Here is a 24,896-nt window from a genome sequence, read left to right as displayed (position 1 = left end):
TGGATTTAATCCTATTTAACTTTGATTATTGGTTGGGATGGAGACGTGAATCCAACATATAAAATATTAATTTGTAGACAAACTGGAATTAACGCCAGACTAAGTCAGCGGCACAAATTTTAAATCTCCTTCAAATAGTGATATTTGGTTGCGTTGACAACAAAACACAATTCAATATCACTTTTGCGATACAGTAAATAGCCTATTAACTTGTCGATAAAGTTAACAAATTGTATATTGGATTCACGTCTCCAACTAAACCAAAAATAAACGTTAAAGAATAGGATTAAGCCAGTGGCTCAGAGGAAACAATCAAAGCATTCGATATCCTTTAAATGTTGATTTTTGGTTGTGTTGTCAACCAAACACAATTCAATATTACTTTTGTAATAGAGTAAATAGCCTAAAATTAAGTATATCTTACAAACTAATGTAACAGAATTTATTCAACCTTAAAATGAGTAGCACATCCATGGTCACAACGTGAAGTTAGCCTACTGTAGCTATAAATGGCTTCTTATGTCATCATAGAAAGTGTGCATGTTCAAGATAGCATGCAAAGGTTGCAGGTCTGTGGAGATCTTCACAATTGCTATAATAATCTGTGCAGAATCTCGAACAGCATTGATCACTTGCACTATGCACTTTCATGTAATCTCAGCTGCAATCCAGGTAATTTGGTTGTGCTATGAGATTTAGCACAATGATTACACATTAAAATATCTGACATTGTACTCCCATTTGAACTTAGCTGTGCTTTTAAATGGTTGAAAGTGGAGTGATAACACATTTAGATGACAACTAAATAAAAAACTCATCGTTTTTTCATTGGAATTTGGTTGTGCTTTTAAGATGGTTGAAAGCACAGTGATACATTGGGAATTCAAACAAATTCTGGCTGACTTTTTGAGTGGGTGAATAAAGACTGAAATCTCATTGATCAACATCTCAACCAAATATTACCAACATTTCCACGTTGAAATGACATGGTGTGCCCAGTGGGAAGCATCCTTGTTAAATTATGTTTGTGAAAGGAGAGAAGAATCTCTCTCAACAAGCTCCTTGCACCCCCTTTCTGTTGATCCTCCTTGTTGTTCCTGTTCACAGTCATTATCCCCATCATAGCTTATCCTCGCAGGGAACACTCCTGCATCTCAGGCCCTCACCACCATCTCTCTGGTGAACTCACGGGTAGTCAATAACATTGCTTGTTCAATCTTGTTTCTTTCACTGTCAGTCCCAATCCCCAGAACTTTAGCTATTGCGTTGTCTAGGAACTTTAGCTATTGCGTTGTCTAGGAGTGTCAGCTGAATTCAGCACATGGCTCTAATGCATAGATGGTACGTGTGCTATATTTGCCATGTGTGCTTGGGTGTTACAGAAACATGGCTTCTGCTCTGCTGGACAATCTAAGATGGCATTATTATTGAGTTATTACATAATAACAAGTCATTGATTTCGACTTTTGAGCAACACGTAGTCTAATGATGATCACCCTATTTGTAATTAAGTTGAACTTGTTTGGTAATGAAAAACGACAGTTCATGGTGTGGCCAAATTATATGTGCCATTGGTCCAGTGAAGCTTGCTATCGAGGTCTAAAAGGCTAGATTTGACTAAATACCTATCAGACCTCAGTCTGTTCATTTTGTATTACATTAAAGCTTATTTTTCTAGAAACTCTTTTAAAAAACGGCACCGAGTTCAAATATGTTGCAATTCTTCAAGCAACAACTCACCTGTCAAAATGACTGCAAGAGGAACGCCTTACCTGAGACGTGATGTCACACAGCAGGACAGCAAATGTAGGTGTAACCCATTGTACTCAAAGCGAAAGAACTACACGGAGGTGCAAAGCCGTAGTCGCGACTTGTGCCAATTTTAGTTCAGTTATATAGCTTATCGTTTGAGATACCGACGCTGAAAATAAAGGCATGACTTTATCAACGGTCGGCTGGGCTCTGCAGCTTTTGGGGATGGCGTACGCCGTGTTCGTTCTATCAGGTAAGTCACCGCTTACTCAGTTCCATTACATTACACATAATAGGGGAGTTTTGTTAAGAGCCGCGATGCTCGGTTCGAACGATAACAAGCGTAGCTTGCGGTACGGTTTTGGAAGCATAAGGACCTTGTCTTTCATTTCGGCTAAATTGATACACATCTTTATAGGGTTAGATTGAAGACATAGTGGACTACCTGTGCTAATTAACCCTCCTGTGGTGTTCGTTTCACGTTAAATTAATTCAGTGTTGCCGGTCCAAAATGACCGCCTATTTATAGCTGATTATAAATCCATAATAATACATATATTATCACATAATGTTGTGTTAGATCTTTTTATTAACTTAAGTTCTTGTGAACAGAAGTTTTGAACTTCTATTTGCTATTTATGGCCTGTAGGCCTCATTGACCTGAGCTCATACAACTAGTTTTTGAGTAAAAAAAAGCATAATGTATGGATTATTAAGACTATAATAAATACTCAGATGAAACATATTGTGCTATTTATCACAGACTACTTTGTGTCAAAGTTGAACAAGGACTCTCTCCTCCTCACCAGTGTCATGATCAAAGATATGATCAAGAGCCTCACATACAGTAAATCGTTTGGTCATTGTGCTGCCACAGAATGAAATGTGAGCAAGGCCTCAAAAAAGCTTTATATACCAGAGCTGCAAGAAAAGTTCTATATATTATTGAAACAATGTTGCAATTGTTTGTGAGAATGCCAACAGATGTGGTTCCCGTGGGGGAAAGATTCTATTGGGGAAAAGTTCCCGTGTGGGTTGCCATGTAAGCCAAGAAGGGGAGTGAGGTGTGTGTGTGTGTGTGTGTGTGTGTGTGTGTGTGTGTGTGTGTGTGTGTGTGTGTGTGCTTAAACACACATGCATGTTGGGGTCTGGGAGAGGAAGTGTGTCTATCTGATGAATGGGCATGTGCCTGAACTCAGTTTTATACACTATTTGTAGTCTCACCCATTCATTTCTAATGACCGGTCATTTTTGACCAGGAACACCACAGGTGTACAAAAGTGAAATAAAACACTCAACATTTTATGAAAATCATCAAAATGTATTTTGTGTGTTCAGATGCCTTGTGTGGAATAAGTCATGGAACCTTATAACAATCGGATTAAATGAACTACATTTTTCAGAGAGAAAGTTGTAAATCGGTCCAATTTGACCAGAACACAGCAGGAGGAACTATCTTCTCCAAACTCCTGTGTGTAGATGGAAGACAGATGCCACAATACTGTGTTGCTGCAACTGTGTTAAAACCAATGAAAGCAGTGTATAGTACAGTAAGTTTGTATTTTGCATTTGTGAAATTATTTTAATGTGATATGAAATTAGAGGGATTTATGTTTCTAAAACCATACCGTAATTGAGATTCGATTCACGTTTAGATGGAGGAATTTGGCTGTTTTGGCTTCCAGAGCCAATGCACCATTAAACAGAACATGTAAGGTTCTTGGACTAAGGAGTAACATTAGGCTCCTTTAGTCCAATATAGGGCTAGTCACTGCTGAGTGTCAGTAAACAGAATTATTATTTTAAGGTTTTGTTTTAATTTGGTAATAGTTTTAAACATTTAGAAGTGAACCGTAATACATTTGTGATTATTGTGATTCTGTAAAAAAAAAAAACATTTTTAAACTGAAGAATAGGGAAATTATTTTAGTTCCTTTTTATTTCATGACTAGGTCATTGTAATTGTCCCTTTACTATAAAGATTGAAATGTAGATATGTATACAATGAAATGTTCTATGAAATGTTTCCCATGATAAAACTTCCTGATGGACACTAACAGTATTATGAAGTTGCAGGGATATTCTTGAATTGGAAGAGGATGTATTCTATAGGTAGACTACGCATTAAATAATTGTTGATGACACTGGCACAACCACACACAGACCGTTGAAAGGCCAGTCAGTTTCCTAAAACAAAAGTGTGTAGATGGGATGCAAATGACAGACAACATAGATGTTGACTGGCCCATGTTGTGCTTTATGAATAAACATAGGAAAACATCTTTAATGCATGAGTCTGGTTCAGTGGATAAATAGGAATGATGGGAGGACTGTTGAATGCATCGGTTCTATCCAGAGGCCAACTAACTAAGGAAAGAGCTTCCAACTCATGTAATATTTTATTAGGATTCAGGTGGAACAACGGCTTATCAGTTTCTATATGTAGACCAGGGCCACTGAGTTTGCATTGAAGATTACAGGGGGGGGGGAGTATTTGCATAGGTCAGACAATAGGATCAGCATCAAAAAACAAGGAGGACGAGGATCCGGCACTCTTCATATATTTAAAAGGCCTTAGAGTGCCTTGGTCCTCTTTGTTTTTTTGATGACCAATTAACCCCTTTATCAAGAGCACCTTCAATTTACAAATATCTACTATTATATTCAAGCAGCACATCCCTTTGTTCTTTTTTCTACAATCTGTAGGATCAGTTTGGTTTGTAATGATATAGCTAGGTAGGCAGAATAATGTTTAGTCAAGCCCCCGTAAGTTGTGGCTTACACATCTTATCCCATTGTCAACAGTGACAGCTGGACTGTAATAGCTGTACATGTAACAGCGAGGGACAAACAAGGCTTCCCAGTAACATCTCCAATGTCAAACAGTCACACAATCAGATTACATCTCTGCTATGTTACTAGGTAAGGTTTTGGGGAAAGCATAAGTCAGACAGATAGAAGGAGAGAGAGAGCGCTTGTGTGTGTGTGTGTGTGCTTCAGATAGAGAGGGAGAGACAGATGAAGAGAGTGATTGTCTAAAGATAAGGACGTTTACGGATACAGCCTCACAGATATATGGCAGTCTGAACTGTTGAACGACCAGGCCTATGTTTGTTCAGTAGGCCCTAGCTCACAGACGTGGGGCTGGTTAGTCATACAGGAAGTGGAGCCAAGCTGTTGACATCGATCATCTCCCTACACACTCCCTCACACTCCCTCAGTCATATGAGACTTTTCTAACACGCTGTAGCAAAAAAAGGACATGAGGTCAGGCTGAGAAAAACATCAGTTGTCTTTTCTGTCTACTGAGTAGTAGTTCTACATGACAGCCAGAGAAAAAAAGGACATTGTTTTGTATTCTAAGACTCTGTTTATGTTTTGTACAAATTAATATACTTTTGATAGAGGTGTGGTTATGTAAAATACCCATGTGATATAGAACAACTGATGCCACTCTTCTACCTTAATTCATCAATCCCTTCCTTGGTTGTTGTTCTTTCAGAGGGTGTGACACTGACCCTCACCCCTGACCAGGGCACTACTCTCAACATCAGCCAGAGTTCAGAGCGCAGCAGGGGGTCAAAGTGTACTGTATGCACCGGTACAGGCTTGAAGAAGTCCTGCTCCAGGGCTGGAAGTGATTATGTGGTGCTGCTGACAGACCCCAAAGCTGCTGTGAACATGAAGTTCACCTGCACCAAACCAGAGGAAGTCTTCACTGTGGAGGTGGTCAGGGAAATAGGTAAGAACTCTCTATGAAAAATATAATGGTGGTGGTTCCATGGTATTTAGAGTGTCCATAGTGTCCTTAGAGTGTCTATAGCTTGTCCACATGGTGCAGAAATACAGTGGCATTACAGTATAGGCACATTGTGCACTGTTGTTATATTGCTATTACATAGTGTTTACAAGAGGGATACCTGTGTGCATTTTCATAATACATACTCCATATGTGACTGTGTGTGTGAGCATACCTGTGTGTGTGTGTCTCTCTGTATTGACTTCCTCTAACTCCTACCCTCCTTCCATCAGATTGTACCACAAAGTCCTGTAATGGAGACATCATCCCCATTGAGTCTAGAACCGGAACGCTTCCACTCCAGAACTTCAACCGTACCTTTATCTGGAACCTGAAGGCCCCGGTTCCACGGGCGTTCCATTTGGACTTCACCCAGATGGGGCTGAGACAGATCCTGCCCTCTGAGAGATGTCCAGACCAGCACACGTATACCCTGCTAGCCCTCCAGAGGACAGGGGAGGCTGCCATCGGGACGTACTGCAGGAACGGCAGCGTCTCTGGGGCTCAGGTCTTGAACCAGGGAAGGCTCTCTCTGGAGGTCACTGGAGGACGGAAACTGATCCCCACCATGTTCAACCTGTCTGTTGGAGAGGAAATCAAATGTGAGTTGGTCAGACAGTGGTTTCAGATAACTGACATAAAATCGCATTGTTTTCATTTCATTAATATAAATGGATTACTTATGTCTGTATGTTTTTAGTCATGGCCACAGCCATGATTTAATGGACCTGGTTAACCTTGTATTTTCTGACACTTCATCAACATATCATTGTCCCTCAGCACTTGCTGTCCTCAAAGTGACTTTACCGGAAGGGACGTCGTCTTCGGAGTTCCTCTCCCCAAACTACCCGAATAGTTTCCCTGACGATGACCTGATGGAGTGGAAGTTTGTGGTCCCTCCCAAACACAACGCTACGGTTGTCTTCCTGGGTCAGACCCAGCCGCAGTGCCTGAAGAAGGAGCCGGCCGTGGAGTATCGCCACAGTAACGGGCAGTTCGCGGTGGTGAAGAAGCTGTCGGACCCCCAGCCGGCCCAACGTCGGGACTCCTTCACCCTGATCCTAAGGAACTGTGAGATGAACAGGATCGGAGACGGCTCCACTGGTCTCTCCCTCCGCTTCAAGGTTTCAGCCAAGAGGAGGAGTCTTCCAGGTCACTACAGGACACTGAGTACAATAAACTAGATGGCTTTAGAAAACTTTTACCAAAACCATCCTTGAGTATCCCCAGCAATTTGACTGACTTTATCTTTTCCATTACCAGCATGCCTGATTCAACTGGTCAACTACATCAAACTCTTGATTACTTGAATCAGGTGTGCTGGTACTGGAATAGGGAAGTGGAATGGCTAGGTGTTCTCCAGGAATGGTTTGGAAAACACAGCTTTAGTAAAAAAGGAGAGGATGAATAATGTGTGAGTTTGTGGAAAGCCCTGCTCTTTCCCTCTCAATTCCTAACACGTATGAACACAGAAGGCAATCTTTTCCATTCCAGCCATTACATTGAGGCAATCCTCCTATAGCTCCTCCCACTGAGACTCAACTGAAGTCACGGTACCTGCAGTGCATTCGGAAAGTATTCAGACCCCATCACTTTTCCCACATTTTATTACGTTACAGCCTTATTCTAAAATTGATGAAATCATTTTTTCCCCTCATCTATCAACACACAATACCCCATAATGAGAAAGCAAAAACAGGTTTAGGCGATCACAGCCTCGAGTCTTCTTGCTGATCCTCTCAAGTTCTGTCAGGTTGGATGGGGAGTGTCGCTGAACAGCTATTTTCAGGTCTCTCCAGAGATGTTCGATCAGGTTCAAGTCCGGGCTCTGGCTAGGCTACTCAAGGATGTTCAGAGAATTGCTCTATTCATCTTTCCCTCAACCCTTACTAGTCTCGCAGTCCCTGCCGCTGAAAAATATCCCCACAGTATGAGGCCTCCACCACCATGCTTCACCTTAGGGATGGTATTGTCCAGGTGATGACCTCCCTGACCAAGGCCCTTCCACCCCGATTGCTCAGTTTGGCCGGGCGGCCAGCTTTAGAAAGAGTGATGATTTGGTGATTTGGTCTTTGCTCTGACATGCACTGTCAACTGTGAGACCTTATATAGACAGGTGTGTGCCTTTCCAAATCATGTCCAATCAATTGAATTTACCACAGCTGGACTCCAATCAAGTTGTAGAAGCATCTCAAGGATGATCAATGGAAACAGTAGGCACCTGAGCTCAATTTTGAGTCTCATCGCAAAGGGTCTGAATACTTATGTAAATAAGGTATTTTTTTCTAAAATGTTTTAAATGTACAAACCTGTTTTTGCTTTATCATTATGGGGTATTGTTTGTAGATTGATGAGGAAGAAATGTATTGTATCCATTTTAGAATAAGGCTGTAAATTAACAAAATGTGGAAAAGATGAAGGGGTGTGAATACTTTCCGAATGCACTGTATATTAGCATTTTTTGCTCATCTTGTCCAAATTATTATAAAGTATCAAAGGGATGGGTGACCATCCCTTTAAGGCCAATTGTTGTGTAGTGTCACATGTATTTAGATAATGTAGTAGTAGTGGTAATAGCTAATGTAGTTGTAGAGATCCAACATATTCCAATTCATTATAATAACATGGAGCTTTTAGATCAGAGGTAATTTGACAAACCACTCTGTCTTGTGGTTAATGTTTACAACCACAAAAGGGGATTACTGTAGCTTTTATATACAGCCGAAGTCGGAAGTTTACATACACTTAGGTTGGAGTCATTAAAACTCGTTTCTCAACCACTCCACAAATTTCTTGTTAACAAACTATACATCTTCTTTGTACAAGTAATTTTTCCAACAATTGTTTACAGACAGATTATTTCACTTATCATTCACTGTATCACAATTCCAGTGGGTCAGAAGTTTACATACACTAAGTTGACTGTGCCTTTAAACAGCTTGGAAAATTCCAGAAAATGATGTCATGGCTTTAGAAGCTTCTGATAGGCTAGTTGACATCATTTGAGTCAATTGGACGTGTACCTGTGGATGTTTTCAAGGCCTACATTGAAACTCAGTGCCTTTTTTCTTGACATCATCGAAAAATCAAAAGAAATCAGACAAGACCTCAGAAAAAAAATTGTAGACCTCCACAAGTCTGGTTCATCCTTGGGAGCAATTTCCAAACACCTGAAGGTACCACGTTCATCTGTACAAACAATAGTACACAAGTATAAACACCATGGGACCACGCAGCCGTCATACCGCTCAGGAAGGAGACGCGTTCCGTCTCCTAGATTTGAATGTAATTTGGTGCAAAAAGTGCAAATCAATCCCAGAACAACAGCAAAGGACCTTGTGAAGATGCTGGAGGAAACGTGTACAAAAGTATCTATATCCACAGTAAAACCAGTCCTATATCAACATAACCTGATAGGCCGCTCAGCAAGGAAGACGCCACTGCTCCAAAACCGCCTGTAAAGGGGTGCGTAACTGGTGGCAGGGAAGTCAGACGCAGGAGAGCAGAACTTGGTAGTAGCCGGAGCAGTTTAATCCAAAAAAACAACGGCATAAAAATACAACAGAATATGGGTACAAAAACCCGACGCGCACCAGTAAACAAGTGCACAAGCACTTACAACAAACAATCCCACATAAAGACATGGGGGGGAACAGAGGGTTAAATACACAACAAATAATGAGGGAAATGGAAACCAGGTGTGCAGGAAAACAAGACAAAACAAATGGAAAATGAAAAGTGGATCGACGATGGCTAGAAGACCGGTGACGCCGACCGCCGCCCAAACAAGGAGAGGAAATGACTTCACCGCCATAAAAGATCCAGACTACGGTTTGCAACTGCACATGGGGACAAAGATTGTACTTTTTGGAGAAATGTCCTCTGATCTGATGAAACAAAAATAGAACTGTTTGGCTATAATGACCATTGTTATGTTTGGAGGAAAAAGGGGGGACGCTTGCAAGCCGAAGAACACCATCCCACCTGTGCAGCACAGGGGTGGCAGCATCAGGCAGCATGATGTTGTGGGGGTACTTTGCTGCAGGAGGGACTGGTGCACGTCACAAAATAGATGGCATCCTGAGGAAGGAAAATTATGTGGATATATTGAAGCAACATCTCAAGACATCAGTCAGGAAGTTAATGCTTGGTCACAAATGGGTCTTCAAATGGACATTGACCCCAAGCATACTTCCAAAGTTGTGGAAAAATGGCTTAAGGACATCAAAGTCAAGGTACTGGAGTGGCCATCACAAAGCCCTGACCTAAATCCCATAGAAAATTTGTGGGCAGAACTGAAAAAGCGTGTGTGAGCAATGAGGCCTACAAACCTGACCCAGTTACACCAGCTCTGTGAGGAGGAATGGGCCAAAATTCAACCAACTTCTTGTGGGAAGCTTGTGGAAGGCCACCCGAAACGTTTGACCCAAGTTAAACAATTTAAAGGCAATGCTACCAAATACTAATTGAGTGTATGTGAACTTCTGACCCACTGGGAATGTGATTAAAGAAATTAAAGCTGAAATAAATCATTCTCTCTACTATTATTCTGACATTTCACATTCTTAAAATAAAGTGGTGATCCTAACTGACCTAAGACAGGGAATTTTTACTTGGATTAAATGTCAGGAATTGTGAAAAACTGAGTTTAAATGTATTTGGCTAAGGTGTATGTAAACTTCCGACTTCAACTGTATACAGCTTTTAACAGTGCAGATTGCCGCTGGGGCAGACTTTTGGTATTCTTCTTCCTAAATGTGAAATCCTTGTCTTAATTCTACTGTGGGCCCGCATGAGTTATAGTAAGTTAGTCAGTGGAAGTTGATGTGCAGCTACATGTATTTGATTTGTTACTGTGACATACTTTGCAGTGTTGTGCAACGTGGACCTGAGGAAAGAGCGGAGGCTTTCCCTCCATATTGAGAAGACTAACCTCATGTCTGACTGTGAGCTGAAGCTGAACTCTGTCATCCAGGAGAAAATCACTGTTCCCTCAGGGAAGATCTCTCAGCTGTCCTTCCAGGATTGCCCATGTCAGGAGCTGCTACTGACCGCCATCAGAATCATTGGTAACTAAGGCCTAACTAGCAACACTGCTCTGCTCTGAGTTATATAACCATAAGCATTATTATTAACACTATGCTGCTCGCCCAGTCACTAACCTCTCATTGTGTTGGTCTGGCTTGAAGTCATAGAAGAATAACATGATATACCGTTCAACATGTGTGTGAGTGTGGCCTTAAGCCCTAACTAAACAATCACTGCGATTCAATGCTACATTTTTGGCTTCCCTAACACTTTAAACAATATCTGGAGTGTGGTAATTAGGATGAACAAATACTTTGTCCTTCTTGAGATCCTAAGGCACCACAAACTCATGGTATATATTAAACTTTATTTTGGTTTGTATCCTTTACCTCCTCTCCATTTCTCAGAGTGCCGTCAGTGGAGGGGCTGCCCAGCAGCAGCAGCCCCTGTCCCTCTGACAGCGCCTGTCCTGGAGAGGTGTCTTCCCGCCCCCCTGGGCAGTGTCACCTGGATCCTCCGTCCCCCTCAGCATGGCACGGTAGAGCTCCTGCCCACTACTGGCAACCTCAGACAGTCCCTGCCAGAACAACCCTGCAACGGCTCTGTCACTCTCACCGTGGCCGAGGACGATGACGGCACCACCGTGGGTCAGTTCTGCCCTCAGGGAGCCATACGCAAAGTCCAGGTCCACACCAACGTGTCCATCACAGCTTCAGCCTCGACCATGGGAGGGAAAGAGAGGTGGCCATTCTCACACCCTTTACTCAACATCTCCTTCACCAGGGAGATTGCAGGTAACATGTTTTAATTAAAGGTTCAACTGTGTTATTGTGAAGTGGAAAAGTCTAGGAGCAACAACAGCTCAGCGGTAGGCCACACAAGCTTACAGAATGGGACCTCTGAGTGCTGAAGCACGTAGCACGTAAAAAAACGTCTGTCCTCGGTTGCAACACTCACTACCGAGTGAGTTCCAAACTGCCTCTAAAAGCAATGTCAGCACAATAACTGTTTGTAGGGAGCTTCATGAAATGGGTTTCCATGACCGAACAGTTGCACACAAGCCTAAGATCACCATGCACAATGCCAAGTGTTGGCTAGAGTGGTGTGAAGCTCACTGCCATTGGACTCTGGAGCAGTGGAAACGCATTCTCTGGAGTGATGAATCACGCTTCACCATCTGGCAGTCCGACGTTTTTTGTTGTTGTTCATGGTTCGGGCTAGGCCCCTTAGTTCCAGTGAAGGGAAATCTTAACGCTACACCATACAATGACATTGTAGATGATTCTGTGCTTCCAACTTTGTGGCAAAGTTTCAGCATGACAATACCCCATGCACAAAGCTAGGTCCATACAGAAATGGTTTGTCGAGATCGGTGTGGAAGAACTTGACTGGCCTGCACAGAACCCTGAACTCAACTCCATCGAACATGTTTGGGATGAATTGGAACGCCGACTGCGAGCCAGGCGTAATCGCCCAACATCAGTGCCCAACCTCACTAATAGTCTTGTGGCTGAATGGCAGCAAGTCCCTGCAGCAATGTTCCAACATCTAGTGGAAAGCCTTCCCAGAAGGGTGGAGGCTATTATAGCAACAAAGGAGGGACCAACTCTATATTAATGCCCATGATTATGGAATGAGATGTTCGGCGAGTGGGTGTCCACATACTTTTGGCCATGAAGTTACATCTTTAATAAATTGTTTTATATAAAAGTAGTACTGTAACTGCAAATATGTTATTCTCCCCCTGATGTACATACAGAGAGATACATCTTCACGGTATACCCAATGAAAGGAGTACCAACTCTCCTGGCCACCCCTAGTTGGCCTGTGGGAATGAAGTCCTACTCCACTGTGTCCTGGATCGTCGATGTCCCCTCCAAGCTGGAAGCCCACCTCATGTTCGACAACATCAGCCAGCCTAAGTGCAGCAACCGCCACACTGGCATCAGGTACAACTAGAATAGTATGGGGTACCTGAGACGTCCTCTCTAGGTTTCTTCATTCTAGGGAGTTTTTCTTGGCCACTGTGGTCTTGCTTCTTCCTTGCTTGGTCTTGGGGTCCAGGCCAGATTACTGTAAAGCGCTTTATGACGTGCTGTAAATAAATACATTTGATTTGATCAGGGTGCAGATCCTGGGCTCCCTGGAGGAGATGTACAGCCGGCGGGAGGACGAGGAGGCAGGCAGGAAGATCACCGTCTCAGAGAGCTTCTACCTCAACATGTCCAACTGTATGCCTGAGAGAGGAGACTTCAGCGTGCTCACACAGATCACACTGCACAAGGACAAGAGTGAGTGACCAACCGTGTGTAGCAGTCATCATGATAAGCAATGTTGTTCTATCTCCTCTCACTCCCTTCTTCCTCTTGCCCTCTCCATAGGTTGTTTGTTTAAAGTGAATTTGAAATTGCAGTGAAAATCTAACGCTCCATGTTTCTCAGCATTTCCCTATACTATTCTGATATTTTGTTCATTCTGGTCTTACTACACTGAATATAGCAAACATTAGGAACACCTTCCTAATATTGAGTTGCACTCCCCCCATTTTGCCCTCAGAACAAACTGAATTCATTGGAGCTTAGACTCACTCATTAGGTAGGATTAGGCAGCTGCCTATGGCGGCAGATTGACGAGGGTGGCATTTTCTGAGGTAAACTGACCATTTTCTGAGCTAAACTGACCAAACAATGACAATTTTTCTCAACCAGTGGCATATGGCCTTTATGTTAGGTGTGCGTTGATGCCGCCCTTTGATAAGCAGTGCCCACTTTGTCAAAGGCAAGGGCGCAAAATATTTTGCTTGTCCATTCCCAGCGAGCCTCTCCGGGGTTCTGTTGGAGAGATGCATCACTGCTCTGCACCAACATTCAGTCCAAAAAATGATCTAACATGAATCATGTAGCAGATATAGGATATGGTAGAAAGAGTATGTGGCCTTTTCTGTAGCCTACAGACTGGAGATAAAATGTATGATAATGTAATGAGACGGACACTTTTTACATCATACAGGTTTCTCCCATTAAATAGCCTAATCTAAATGGCGCTCAATCAAATAAAAAATGCGCTGTCGTGTTAACAACATATCCTAAAAACAGGATAGGTCAAAGTTAAATGGACAATATGGAATGGACAATCACAACTGTTTTCCAGGAGTTTCAACCCATTGTCGTGATCAGTGGTTTCAAGTTTGTATCCCTCCATTTTTGACAAGCTGATCATAGCAAAAAAGTACTTTTGCATTTCACGCTGTGCAAATAGGCTCACGATAACTCCTGATAAAGTTGGTAGCTGATATTCAGAGCTTAAATAGCCAAATTGATTAGTCACAGGAATCCGTACTAATGAAGCCAATGAAACGGCCTGTTTTACAAACAGTGGGCCTAGCACATGGATGGGCATTCATAAAATTCCATTGGGGTCCACATGGTAGGCTACACCCCAGTAAGCACAAGCCGACGTCTTTTGGAATTCAATTTCAGGCTACACCTCAGTGAGCACAGAAGCACGGACCAACACCTTACATTTACATTTAAGTCATTTAGCAGACGCTCTTATCCAGAGCGACTTACAAATTGGTGCATTCACCTTATAATATCCAGTGGAACAACCACTTTACAATAGTGCATCTAAATCTTTTAAGGATTACTTTATCCTATCCCAGGTATTCCTTGAAGAGGTGGGGTTTCAGGTGTCTCCGGAAGGTGGTGATTGACTCCGCTGTCCTGGCGTCGTGAGGGAGCTTGTTCCACCATTGGGGTGCCAGAGCAGCGAACAGTTTTGACTGGGCTGAGCGGGAACTGTGCTTCCTCAGAGGTAGGGAGGCGAGCAGGCCAGAGGTGGATGAACGGAGTGCCCTTGTTTGGGTGTAGGGCCTGATCAGAGCCTGAAGGTACGGAGATGCCGTTCCCCTCACAGCTCCGTAGGCAAGCACCATGGTCTTGTAGCGGATGCGAGCTTCGACTGGAAGCCAGTGGAGAGAGCGGAGGAGCGGGGTGACGTGAGAGAACTTGGGAAGGTTGAACACCAGATGGGCTGCGGCGTTCTGGATGAGTTGTAGGGGTTTAATGGCACAGGCAGGGAGCCCAGCCAACAGCGAGTTGCAATAATCCAGACGGGAGATGACAAGTGCCTGGATTAGGACCTGCGCCGCTTCCTGTGTGAGGCAGGGTCGTACTCTGCGAATGTTGTAGAGCATGAACCTACAGGATCGGGTCACCGCCTTGATGTTGGTGGAGAACGACAGGGTGTTGTCCAGGGTCACGCCAAGGCTCTTAGCACTCTGGGAGGAGGACACAAGGGAGTTGTCAACCGTGATGGCGAGATCATGGAACGGGCAGTCCTTCCCCGGGAGGAAGAGCAGCTCCGTCTTGCCGAGGTTCAGCTTGAGGTGGTGATCCGTCATCCACACTGATATGTCTGCCAGACATGCAGAGATGCGATTCGCCACCTGGTTGTCAGAAGGGGGAAAGGAGAAGATTAATTGTGTGTCATCTGCATAGCAATGATATGAGAGACCATGTGAGGATATGACAGAGCCAAGTGACTTGGTGTATAGCGAGAATAGGAGTGGGCCAAGAACAGAGCCCTGGGGGACACCAGTGGTGAGAGCACGTGGTGCGGAGACAGATTCTCGCCACGCCACCTGGTAGGAGCGACCTGTCAGGTAGGGACGCAATCCAAGCGTGGGCGGCGCCGGAGATGCCCAGCTCGGAGAGGGTGGAGAGGAGGATCTGATGGTTCACGGTATCAAAGGCAGCAGATAGGTCTAGAAGGATGAGAGCAGAGGAGAGAGAGTTAGCTTTAGCAGTGCGGAGAGCCTCCGTGACACAGAGAAGAGCAGTCTCAGTTGAATGCCCAGTCTTGAAACCTGACTGATTAGGATCAAGAAGGTCATTCTGAGAGAGATAGCAAGAGAGCTGGCCAAGGACGGCGCGTTCAAGAGTTTTGGAGAGAAAGGAAAGAAGGGATACTGGTCTGTAGTTGTTGACATCGGAGGGATCGAGTGTAGGTTTTTTTCAGAAGGGGTGCAACTCTTGCTCTCTTGAAGACGGAAGGGACGTAGCCAGCGGTCAAGGATGAGTTGATGAGCGAGGTGAGGTAGGGGAGAAGGTCTCCGGAAATGGTCTGGAGAAGAGAGGAGGGGATAGGGTCAAGTGGGCAGGTTGTTGGGCGGCCGGCCGTCACAAGACGCGAGATTTCATCTGGAGAGAGAGGGGAGAAAGAGGTCAAAGCACAGGGTAGGGCAGTGTGAGCAGGACCAGCAGTGTCGTTTGACTTAGCAAACGAGGATCGGATGTCGTCAACCTTCTTTTCAAAATGGTTGACGAAGTCATCCGCAGAGAGGGAGGAGGGGGGGAGGGGGAGGAGGATTCAGGAGGGAGGAGAAGGTAGCAAAGAGCTTCCCTAGGGTTAGAGGCAGATGCTTGGAGTTTAGAGTGGTAGAAAGTGGCTTTAGCAGCAGAGACAGAAGAGGAAAATGTAGAGAGGAGGGAGTGAAAGGATGCCAGGTCCGCAGGGAGGCGAGTTTTCCTCCATTTCCGCTCGGCTGCCCAGAGCCCTGTTCTGTGAGCTCGCAGTGAGTCGTCGAGCCACGGAGCAGGAGGGGAGGACCGAGCCGGCCTGGAGGATAGGGGACAGAGGAAATCAAAGGATGCAGAGAGGGGAGGAGAGGAGGGTTGAGGAGGCAGAATCAGGAGATAGGTTGGAGAAGGTTTGAGCAGAGGGAAGAGATGATAGGATGGAAGAGGAGAGAGTAGCGGGAGAGAGAGAGCGAAGGTTGGGACGGCGCAATACCATCCGAGTAGGGGCAGAGTGAGAAGTGTTGGATGAGAGCGAGAGGGAAAAGGATACAAGGTAGTGGTCGGAGACTTGGAGGGGAGTTGCAATGAGATTAGTGGAAGAACAGCATCTAGTAAAGATGAGGTCAAGCGTATTGCCTGCCTTGTGAGTAGGGGGGGAAGGTGAGAGGGTGAGGTCGAAAGAGGAGAGAAGTGGAAAGAAGGAGGCAGAGAGGAATGAGTCGAAGGTAGACGTGGGGAGGTTAAAGTCACCCAGAACTGTGAGAGGTGAGCCATCCTCAGGAAAGGAACTTATCAAGGCGTCAAGCTCATTGATGAACTCTCCAAGGGAACCTGGAGGGCGATAAATGATAAGGATGTTAAGCTTGAAAGGGCTGGTAACTGTGACAGCATGGAATTCAAATGAGGAGATAGACAGATGGGTGAGGGGAGAAAGAGAGAATGTCCACTTGGGAGAGATGAGGATTCCAGTGCCACCACCCCGCTGGCTCGATGCTCTAGGGGTATGCGAGAACACGTAGTCAGACGAGGAGAGAGCAGTAGGAGTAGCAGTGTTATCTGTGGTGTCATTTTGTGGTGCAGTCCGGATCGGCCTTGATTTACAAATCCATGGACATTGATTTTTGATCCAATCCAGACCAAATCTTTTAGACGTTTTTTTCTCGCTTACTGGGAGTATTCTAGTTTTGGTCTCGCCTAGGGCGTGTGGTGGAATTATTCTAATCAACGGAGAGACTTTTAGATTTCTTCAAAACAATTTAACTTTATTATTTAATTAGTGCAGTAATGGAGTTGGTCAGTAACCACCCTGGAGGTGATCCCTGAGAACTCAACCAGCAGGACTAAGCCACAGCATTTTAAAGCAAAGTCCATCCTCCTGGATGTTCATGACAAATCACAGATGAGAGAATGTATACGAAGGTACATTGTGCTCTCATGCAACAGACATCACGATTACGTCGCAACAGGTTTCTGTCTCAAGGTCGTTTACTGCTTGTTTATACAGAAATACTAATGTAACATAGACACTAGGTCATTCCCTCAAATTATTAAGTTCAGTGTTCATCTGCCATATGGGAGAGAAAAAGGAGCTAGGGTCTCCCTGGCACCGACAGACAGGCACACAGACAGTAATCATGGAATGGAATGTTGTCCTATCACCAAGCCATCGTAAATCTACTGTCAGCGTTAGAATCTCAGCGGCTCCTCTCAGACACATAGAGTTCTAAGAACACTGTTCTGTTGCCTATTAGATATAACAGACAGTGTGAATGTACTGATATAGGGATACATTCTAATATAAAAGTAATGTGATTAACAATGTTGTAATTCTACGACAGGTGGCAGACCGGCAAGGACCGGCCCTGGTTGAGTCAAGTTGGCTGGATGTCCTTTGGGTGGTAGACCATTCTTGATAACCATGGGAAGTTGTTGAGCTTGAAAAACCCAGCAGCGTTGCAGTTCATGACACAAACCGATGTGCCTGGCACCTACTACTATACCCTGTTCTTGCCCAAGGCTTAAAAATACATCTTTAACCTGTCTTGTCCCCTTCATCTAGACTGATTGAAGTGGATTTAACAAGTGATATCAATAAGGGATCACAGCTGTCACCAGAATTCACCTGGTCAGTCTAAGTCATGGAAAGAGTGTTCCTAATGTTTTGTATATTAAATGTTATCAGCCTCCGATTTTGAAACATTATGTTAGTGAGTGGGTTGATAATGGGATATCAGTGAATACTGACCTGTGTGTGTGTTCCTTTTCCTAAGACCTGCTTCTGACCAGCATTCTGAGTGCGGTGGCAGCTCTGCTGGTTCTCATGGTGGTTGTGTTGGCTGTCGTTTGTGTGGTGATCAAGTAAGTGAGCTACCTTTTCTCTAGCCCTTCATGATAAATGTTGGGATGGTTTCTCAGACAGATTCATCTCCAAGAAAAAGTAGGAGCGTATTCCAAAACAACCACAAGTGCTCTTGCAGAGGAATGGTAATGCAGAAGTTATAACCACAACTAGGTGCTAACTAAGGACACCCTGAAGGCCTAAGCCAATACACGTTGGTGTATTTTAATGTTTTAGCTCACGTTGAAGGCTTTTTAACTTTCAAAGTGTCTGGCCTTTGATTTTTTTATGTCACTTAGCACCTATTTGTGGTTATAATTTTTCCTATTCAATTAGAGATTAATATCCATTGAAAGTGCTTTTTAGTCCAGGATTAGGCTTAATCTGTCTGAGAAAGCGTGCTTTTGAGTACATATGGCAACTATGCATTAGAAGACGATTCGTGACACTCTCCATTCAATAGTTTATTTGATATAAAAAAAAATGCATTTCAGTATACACAGACCTTCAGCAGACCTACATCGGCCTTACTCAGGCTTCCTTTACTAGGATATGGAACTGAAGCATTTTTTATCAGTGATTTCTTCAGCAAGAACTGCTGTAGTGTTTTAATCAAGTTTGATTACGACAATATAGGCTACTCCTCCCTAACGTTCACATTGTTTTTACAATGTCAAAATAAAAAAAGACTGCTTGTAAAGGCATAATATGGACAGGCTCAGGCCGCAGGTCATAGGCCCAGGTCGGGCCAGTCTTCAATTTTCCAACCTGATCAAGAGTCCTGGTGTGAGTCCTCATATGCAATGTCAGACAATGGCGAGTATCGAAATGTTTCTTACACACAAGACAGCGATCCAGTTTCAGTTTGGGATTGCTCATATGCTCTTCCAGCAAAACCTCCTCATCCTCTGTGAAACATATACCACAGATGTAACAAGAAAGTGATCCTGTACTTGCAACGTGAAAATGTAGATGTTCTTTCAAACTTTCTACAGACTCAAAGGTTATTCTGCAGATACCACACCGAGATAGCTGTGTATGTCTATGGGCATGAATCACTAGAGACGTCATGGTGATAAAAGGTTTTGCACATATTCTACAATGACGAACAGCATTACTTGAGATAGGGGATTTCAGATGGGACAACAGACATGGAAGCTTGGTCCAGCTTTAGTCTGTGTTCTCCTTGACTTGAGTGGAGGTCCTTCACTCTCCATCTGATCAACACTTTCCCCGCTCTCACTCTGAGTTTCAGACCAGTCTGAATTGACTGCAGATGGGGGCTGAGAGTCACTGAAGAACTCCATTTTAATCTGTTCAATTTGTGTTGTGGTGCTGGGTAGCTCATTCCTCTCTGTGTTTTCTTCACTTTGGGTTAAAATTTGGTAAAGATGTGAGGACTGACTTGGGTTCTGATTATAGTCACATTTTACTCTGGCAGTAGATATGAAGGTTTCTGTATCAGCAGAATCATCAGTATCATCAGTATCATAATCCATCGCTTGAAGCTGCTCTGGTCCCTGACTGATGACCCATAGGTCCTCCTGTTCCACTTTAATCTGAGAAGGGTCCTCCTGCCCCAGACCGGGACTACAATCCTGCTTGCAGTGCTGCTGCTCAAGGGGAACCTCTTCGGAGATGGAGAGAGTGAGCTGCTGGAGGTCTGCAGGAAAAAGAGCATGACATACTTTGCTAGTACATTGGCTAGTACATTCAAATGCTGAGATGTTGGCTTACAAGAAATGTGTTCTAGCCAGATACATGTAACTTTTGAGCTACACAGTAACCACATTTCCAGACAGTTTTATACAAGTCATACCATTTCGGTACGGTTGTATAAATGCCTACAGATAATTTGTTCGTTTGACATAGTGTGATCTTATTGTGTCGGTAAAATAAATGATGCGATAAAAGACGGTGCAAACGCCTTTATATGCAAACATTGATATAATAAACACATCTAAGTAAATTTGGAGTCACGGGATTATAAAGTGTATGGCAAACCATGCAGTTTATTAGGCAACAGATGAAATGCATTATAAATTTAACAAGGTGGTGAATAATATTGAGGGTCTTATTCTAATGACTTGATGGATGCTTGACAAATAATAATATTCTCGCTATTTTCCATAATAATCTCATGTAGACTAGTTTACCCGGACAGCCTGTGGTATAGGCTTTATGCGAGCTGTTGGCTAGAACACACGTGCCATGACCAGAGTAGACACATTTGCTATTTAAAGGGACAGTTTGTGACGAAACTATTGGTAGAGTTGAAAATGTGATGGAAACATATTGAACTTTTGATTTTTATTCGGTACATGAAACCTTAAACGAAAAAGTACAGTGTGCACTACGTCACGTACACCGTTTGGTAGAAACTACTGGTGGGTAAAATTCGAATTTTCTTAATGCTGATTTTAGAAAGAAAAACGCATGAAAATCTGTCGCCAATTGGATGAAAATTTAGTGATGACTCAAATTGAAATGATGAACATGCATTAGCTATCTGTATAAAATGATGGTTGTTACAGGCTTAGCTAATAAGGAACGCACCTTCTAGTCTCTGTAACTTTATTTCTGGGTTAAGAACAACATCCAGCAGCCTCTGTAGCCGGGCGTTCTCTTCTTCCGAACGGGACACTTTTTCCTGGTACTCTGCTATCGTTCGGTCTTTCTCCTCTTTTGAACGGCATAATTCTTGCTGGTACTCTGCTATCGTTGTTTCAACTGCCCCGAATAGCTCATCGACAGCCGCTTTTAATCGCATGTTAAGCAACATTCTCAATGATTTTATGTTAGGCAACATTTTGTTAGTTAACTAGCTGCTAGCAAGTGTTTTTCCTGTTCCACGGCCCTTTTTCTAAACACATTTTTACACTATCACCACCTGCTGGAGTGGAGTGTTGTGGAGATACATTTATTTATTTAACCTGTATTTAACTAGGCTATGTTTATTTTACTTGTACTGTAGCTTGTCTATATTAATATAGCTACATTCCGAGGTTTTTTCAATTTAAAAAAATGGTAATAAAGGATTACTTGTATGGCGCCGGTAAAATGTGTTTTTTGTTTGTTTATTTGCGTTGTTTGTAACTTTTTTTAAAACTTATTTTGTACATAATGTTGCAGCTACTGTCTCTTACGACCAAAAATAACTTCTGGACATCAGGACAGCGATTACTCACCACGGACTGGCAGAATCCTTTTTTCCTTTAACGAGTCTGACGCGAACAATATACTGCTTTCTCGGGAACACTAAAACAGCGTTGAATGAGCTTTATTCCGGCATAAGCAAACAAGAAAACGCTCACACAGAGGCGGCGCTCCTAGTAGCTGGGGACTTGAATGCAGGGAAACTTAAATCCATTTTACCAAATTTCTATCAGCATGTTAAATGTACAACCAGAGGGGGAAAAAACTCTGGACCACCTTTACTCCACACACAGAGATGCATACAAAGCTCTCCCTCACCCTACATTTGGCAAATCTGACCATAATTCTATCCTGATTCATGCTTACAAGCAAAAATTAAAGCAGGAAGCACCAGTGACTAGATCAATAAAAAAGTGACCAGATGAAGGAGATGCTAAGCTACCGGACTGTTTTGCTAGCACAGACTGGAATATGTTCCGGGATTCCTCCGATGGCATTGAGGAGTAGAACACATCAGTCATTGGCTTCATCAATAAATGCATCGATGACGTGACCCCACAATGACTGTACGTACATACCCCAACCATAAGCCATGGATTACAGGCAACATCCGCATTGAGCTAAAGGCTAGAGCTGCCACTTTCAAGGAGCGGGACTCTAACCCGGAAGCTTATAAGAAATCCCGCAATGCCCTCCAACGAACCATCAAACAGGCAAAGCGTCAATACAGGACTAAGATTGAATCATACTACATCGGCTCTGACGCTCGTCGGCTGTGGCAGGGCTTGCAAACCATTACAGACTACAAAGGGAAGCACAGCCGAGAGCTGCCCAGTGACAGTAGCCTACCAGACAAGCTAAACTACTTCTATGCTCGCTTCGAAGCAAATAATACTGAAACATGCACGAGAGCACCAGCTGTTCCGGGAAGACGGTGTGATCACGCTCTCCGTAGCCGATGTGAGTAAGACCCTTAAACAGGCCAACATTCACAGGCCACAGGGCCAGACAGATTACCAGGATGTGTACTGTGAGCATGCACTGACCAACTGGGAAGTGTCTTCACTGACATTTTCAAACTCTCCCTGTCCGAGTCTGTAATACCAACATGTTTTAAGCAGACCACCATAGTGCCTGTGCCCAAGAACACTAAGTTAACCTGCCTAAATGACTACCAACCCGTAGCACTCATGTCTGTAGCCATGAAGTGCTTTGAAAGGCTGATCATGGCTCACATCAACACCATTATCCCAGAAACCCTAGACCCACTCCAATTTGCATTCGGCCTCAACAAATCCACAGGTGATGCAATCTCTATTGCACTCCACACTGCCCTTTCCCACCTGGACAAAAGGAACACCTATGTGAGAATGCTATTCATTGACTACAGCTCAGCGTTCAACACCATAGTGCCCTCAAAGTTCATCAATAAGCTAAGGACCCTGGGACTAAACACCTCCCTCTGCAACTGGATCCTGGACTTCCTGACGGGCCGCCCCCAGGTGGTAAGGGTAGGTAACAACACATCCGCCACGCTGATCCTCAACAGAGGGGCCCCTCGGGTGCATGCTCAGTCCCCTCCTGTACTCCCTGTTCACTCATGCCAGGCACGACTCCAACACCATCATTAAGTTTGCCGATGACACAACAGTGGTAGGCCTGATCACCGACAACGATGAGACAACCTATAGGGAGAAGGTCAGAGACTTGGCCGTGTGGTGCCAGGACAACAACCTCTCCCTCAACATGATCAAGACAAAGGAGATGATTGCAGCCCCATTTTCATCGACGGGGCTGCAGTGGAGCAGGTTGAGAGCTTCAAGTTCCTTGGTGTCCACATCACCAACAAACTAACATGGTCCAAGCACACCAAGACAGTCGTGAATAGGGCACGACAAAACCTATTCCGCCTCAGGAAACGTAAAAGATTTGGCATGGGTCCTCAGATCCTCAAAAGTTTCTACAGCTGCACCATCAAGAGCATCCTGACTGGTTGCATCACTGCCTGGTATGGCAACTGCTCGGCTTCCGACTGCAAGGCACAATAGAGGGTAATGCGAACAGCCCAGTACATCACCGGGGCCAAGCTTCCTGCCATCCAGGACCTCTATACCAGGCAGTGTCAGAGGAAAGCCCTAAAATTGTCAAAGACTCCAGCCACCCTAGTCATAGACTGCTCTTTCTGCTACCGCACGGCAAGCTATACCGGGGCACCAAGTCTAGGTCCAAGAGGCTTCGAAACAGCTTCTACCCCCAAGCCTTAATACTCCTGAACACCTAATCAAATGGCTACCCAGACTTTTTGCATTGCCTCCCACCTCCTCTCCCCCTCTTTTACACCACTGCTACTGTCTGTTGTTATCATCTATGCATAGTCACTTTAATAACTCTACCTTCATGTAAATATTACCTCAACCGGTGACCCCGCACATTGACTCTGTACCGGTACCCCCCTTTATATAGTCTCGCTATTGTTATTTTACTGCTGCTCTTTAATCACTTGTTACTTTTATTTATTATTCTTATCCGTATTTTTTTAAACGGCATTGTCGGTTAGAGGCTCGTAAGTAATTATTTCACTGTAAGGTCTGCACCTGTAGTATTCGGCGCTGTTGACTAATAACTTTTTATTTTGTCATGATATGTGCACACATACATAGGGTCTTTATATAATTATGGGACTTAATAAGTGTGACTATTTAAGACAACATCATTTGCTTTCTTTACAGTAGCCTACCTTGTGTGTGATAATGTGTTTTGATCTCCCTCCTGTTGAGTAGGAAGAAGAAAAGGCAGCTGTCTCACCAAGTGTCCACCTACAACCCCAATGGGACCAGCTTCCTGCCAGGGCACAACGGGAGGTTCCCCAAATCACGAAAAGACAACGAGTCCCACATCTACGCCTCGATCGAGGACACACTTGTATACAGCCATCTCCTGCGAGACGGGGCAGAGATGGGTGTTTATGGAGACCCGGCTGTGGATGTGTACCAGAGCTTTACTGGGCCCACAGAGACTAAGCCCCTCTCTCTGGGGACAGCCACTGAACGTCCAGAGGTGGGCATCTACCAGCCTTTTGTGCCCCCATCCCATATTGCCCCACCCGTCCCCAATAGACCCTTAAGCCAAGCCCAGCAGCCTATGGTGGACAATGAGCTGTACAGCTCCAGAAGCAATGGTGACACCCCTGTACAGTCTCAACCTAACAATATGAACACAGAGCAGGCTCCAACGGTGGAGCCAGAGGCTCATGACTGAAAGGGAGTGGACTGTAGGTTGGGGGTATATGCCAAGCACAGTACCATAGCCCTTCTATTCATAGCATGTACAGTACCAGTCAAGTTTGGACACACCTACTCAATCAAAGGATTTTCTTTATTTTTACTATTTTCTACATTGTATAATAATAGTGAAGACATTAACTATGAAATAACACATAGAATCATGTAGTAACCAAAAAAGTGTTCAACAAATTAAAATATATTTTATATTTCAGATTCTTCAAAGTAGCCACCCTTTGCCT

At 44.0% G+C, this 24,896-nt stretch overlaps 2 protein-coding genes across 3 annotated transcripts; one reads left to right on the top strand and one right to left on the bottom strand.

Moving 5' to 3' along the window:
- The first annotated feature begins 1,801 nt into the window (after window positions 1-1,801).
- On the top strand, window positions 1,802-24,896 carry LOC106605522 (CUB domain-containing protein 1). 2 transcript variants are annotated; one of them, XM_045718612.1, is made up of 11 exons: window positions 1,840-2,005; window positions 3,156-3,302; window positions 5,255-5,494; window positions 5,785-6,153; window positions 6,332-6,703; window positions 10,423-10,620; window positions 10,987-11,373; window positions 12,339-12,528; window positions 12,704-12,870; window positions 18,150-18,237; window positions 24,154-24,896. In XM_045718612.1, exons 3-11 carry the CDS (start codon window positions 5,434-5,436, stop codon window positions 24,629-24,631), a joined length of 2,310 nt encoding a protein of 769 aa, XP_045574568.1. In that variant the 5' UTR covers window positions 1,840-2,005; window positions 3,156-3,302; window positions 5,255-5,433; the 3' UTR covers window positions 24,632-24,896. The 2 variants fall into 2 exon arrangements, with proteins under 2 accessions (XP_014056738.2, XP_045574568.1); XM_014201263.2 differs by lacking the exon at window positions 3,156-3,302 and having other exon boundaries at window positions 1,802-2,005; window positions 24,154-24,895.
- LOC106605523 (uncharacterized) lies at window positions 18,669-21,081 on the bottom strand. Its single transcript, XM_014201266.2, has 2 exons — window positions 20,774-21,081; window positions 18,669-19,880 (listed from the first exon to the last, which is right to left on the bottom strand). The coding sequence occupies exons 1-2, from the start codon at window positions 21,024-21,026 to the stop codon at window positions 19,351-19,353; spliced, it is 783 nt and encodes a 260-aa protein (XP_014056741.1). The 5' UTR covers window positions 21,027-21,081; the 3' UTR covers window positions 18,669-19,350.

This window comes from Salmo salar, chromosome ssa05 (assembly GCF_905237065.1).
Source record: "Salmo salar chromosome ssa05, Ssal_v3.1, whole genome shotgun sequence".
Classification (NCBI taxonomy): domain Eukaryota; kingdom Metazoa; phylum Chordata; class Actinopteri; order Salmoniformes; family Salmonidae; genus Salmo; species Salmo salar.
This window is presented reverse-complemented; position numbering and strand designations above follow the sequence as displayed.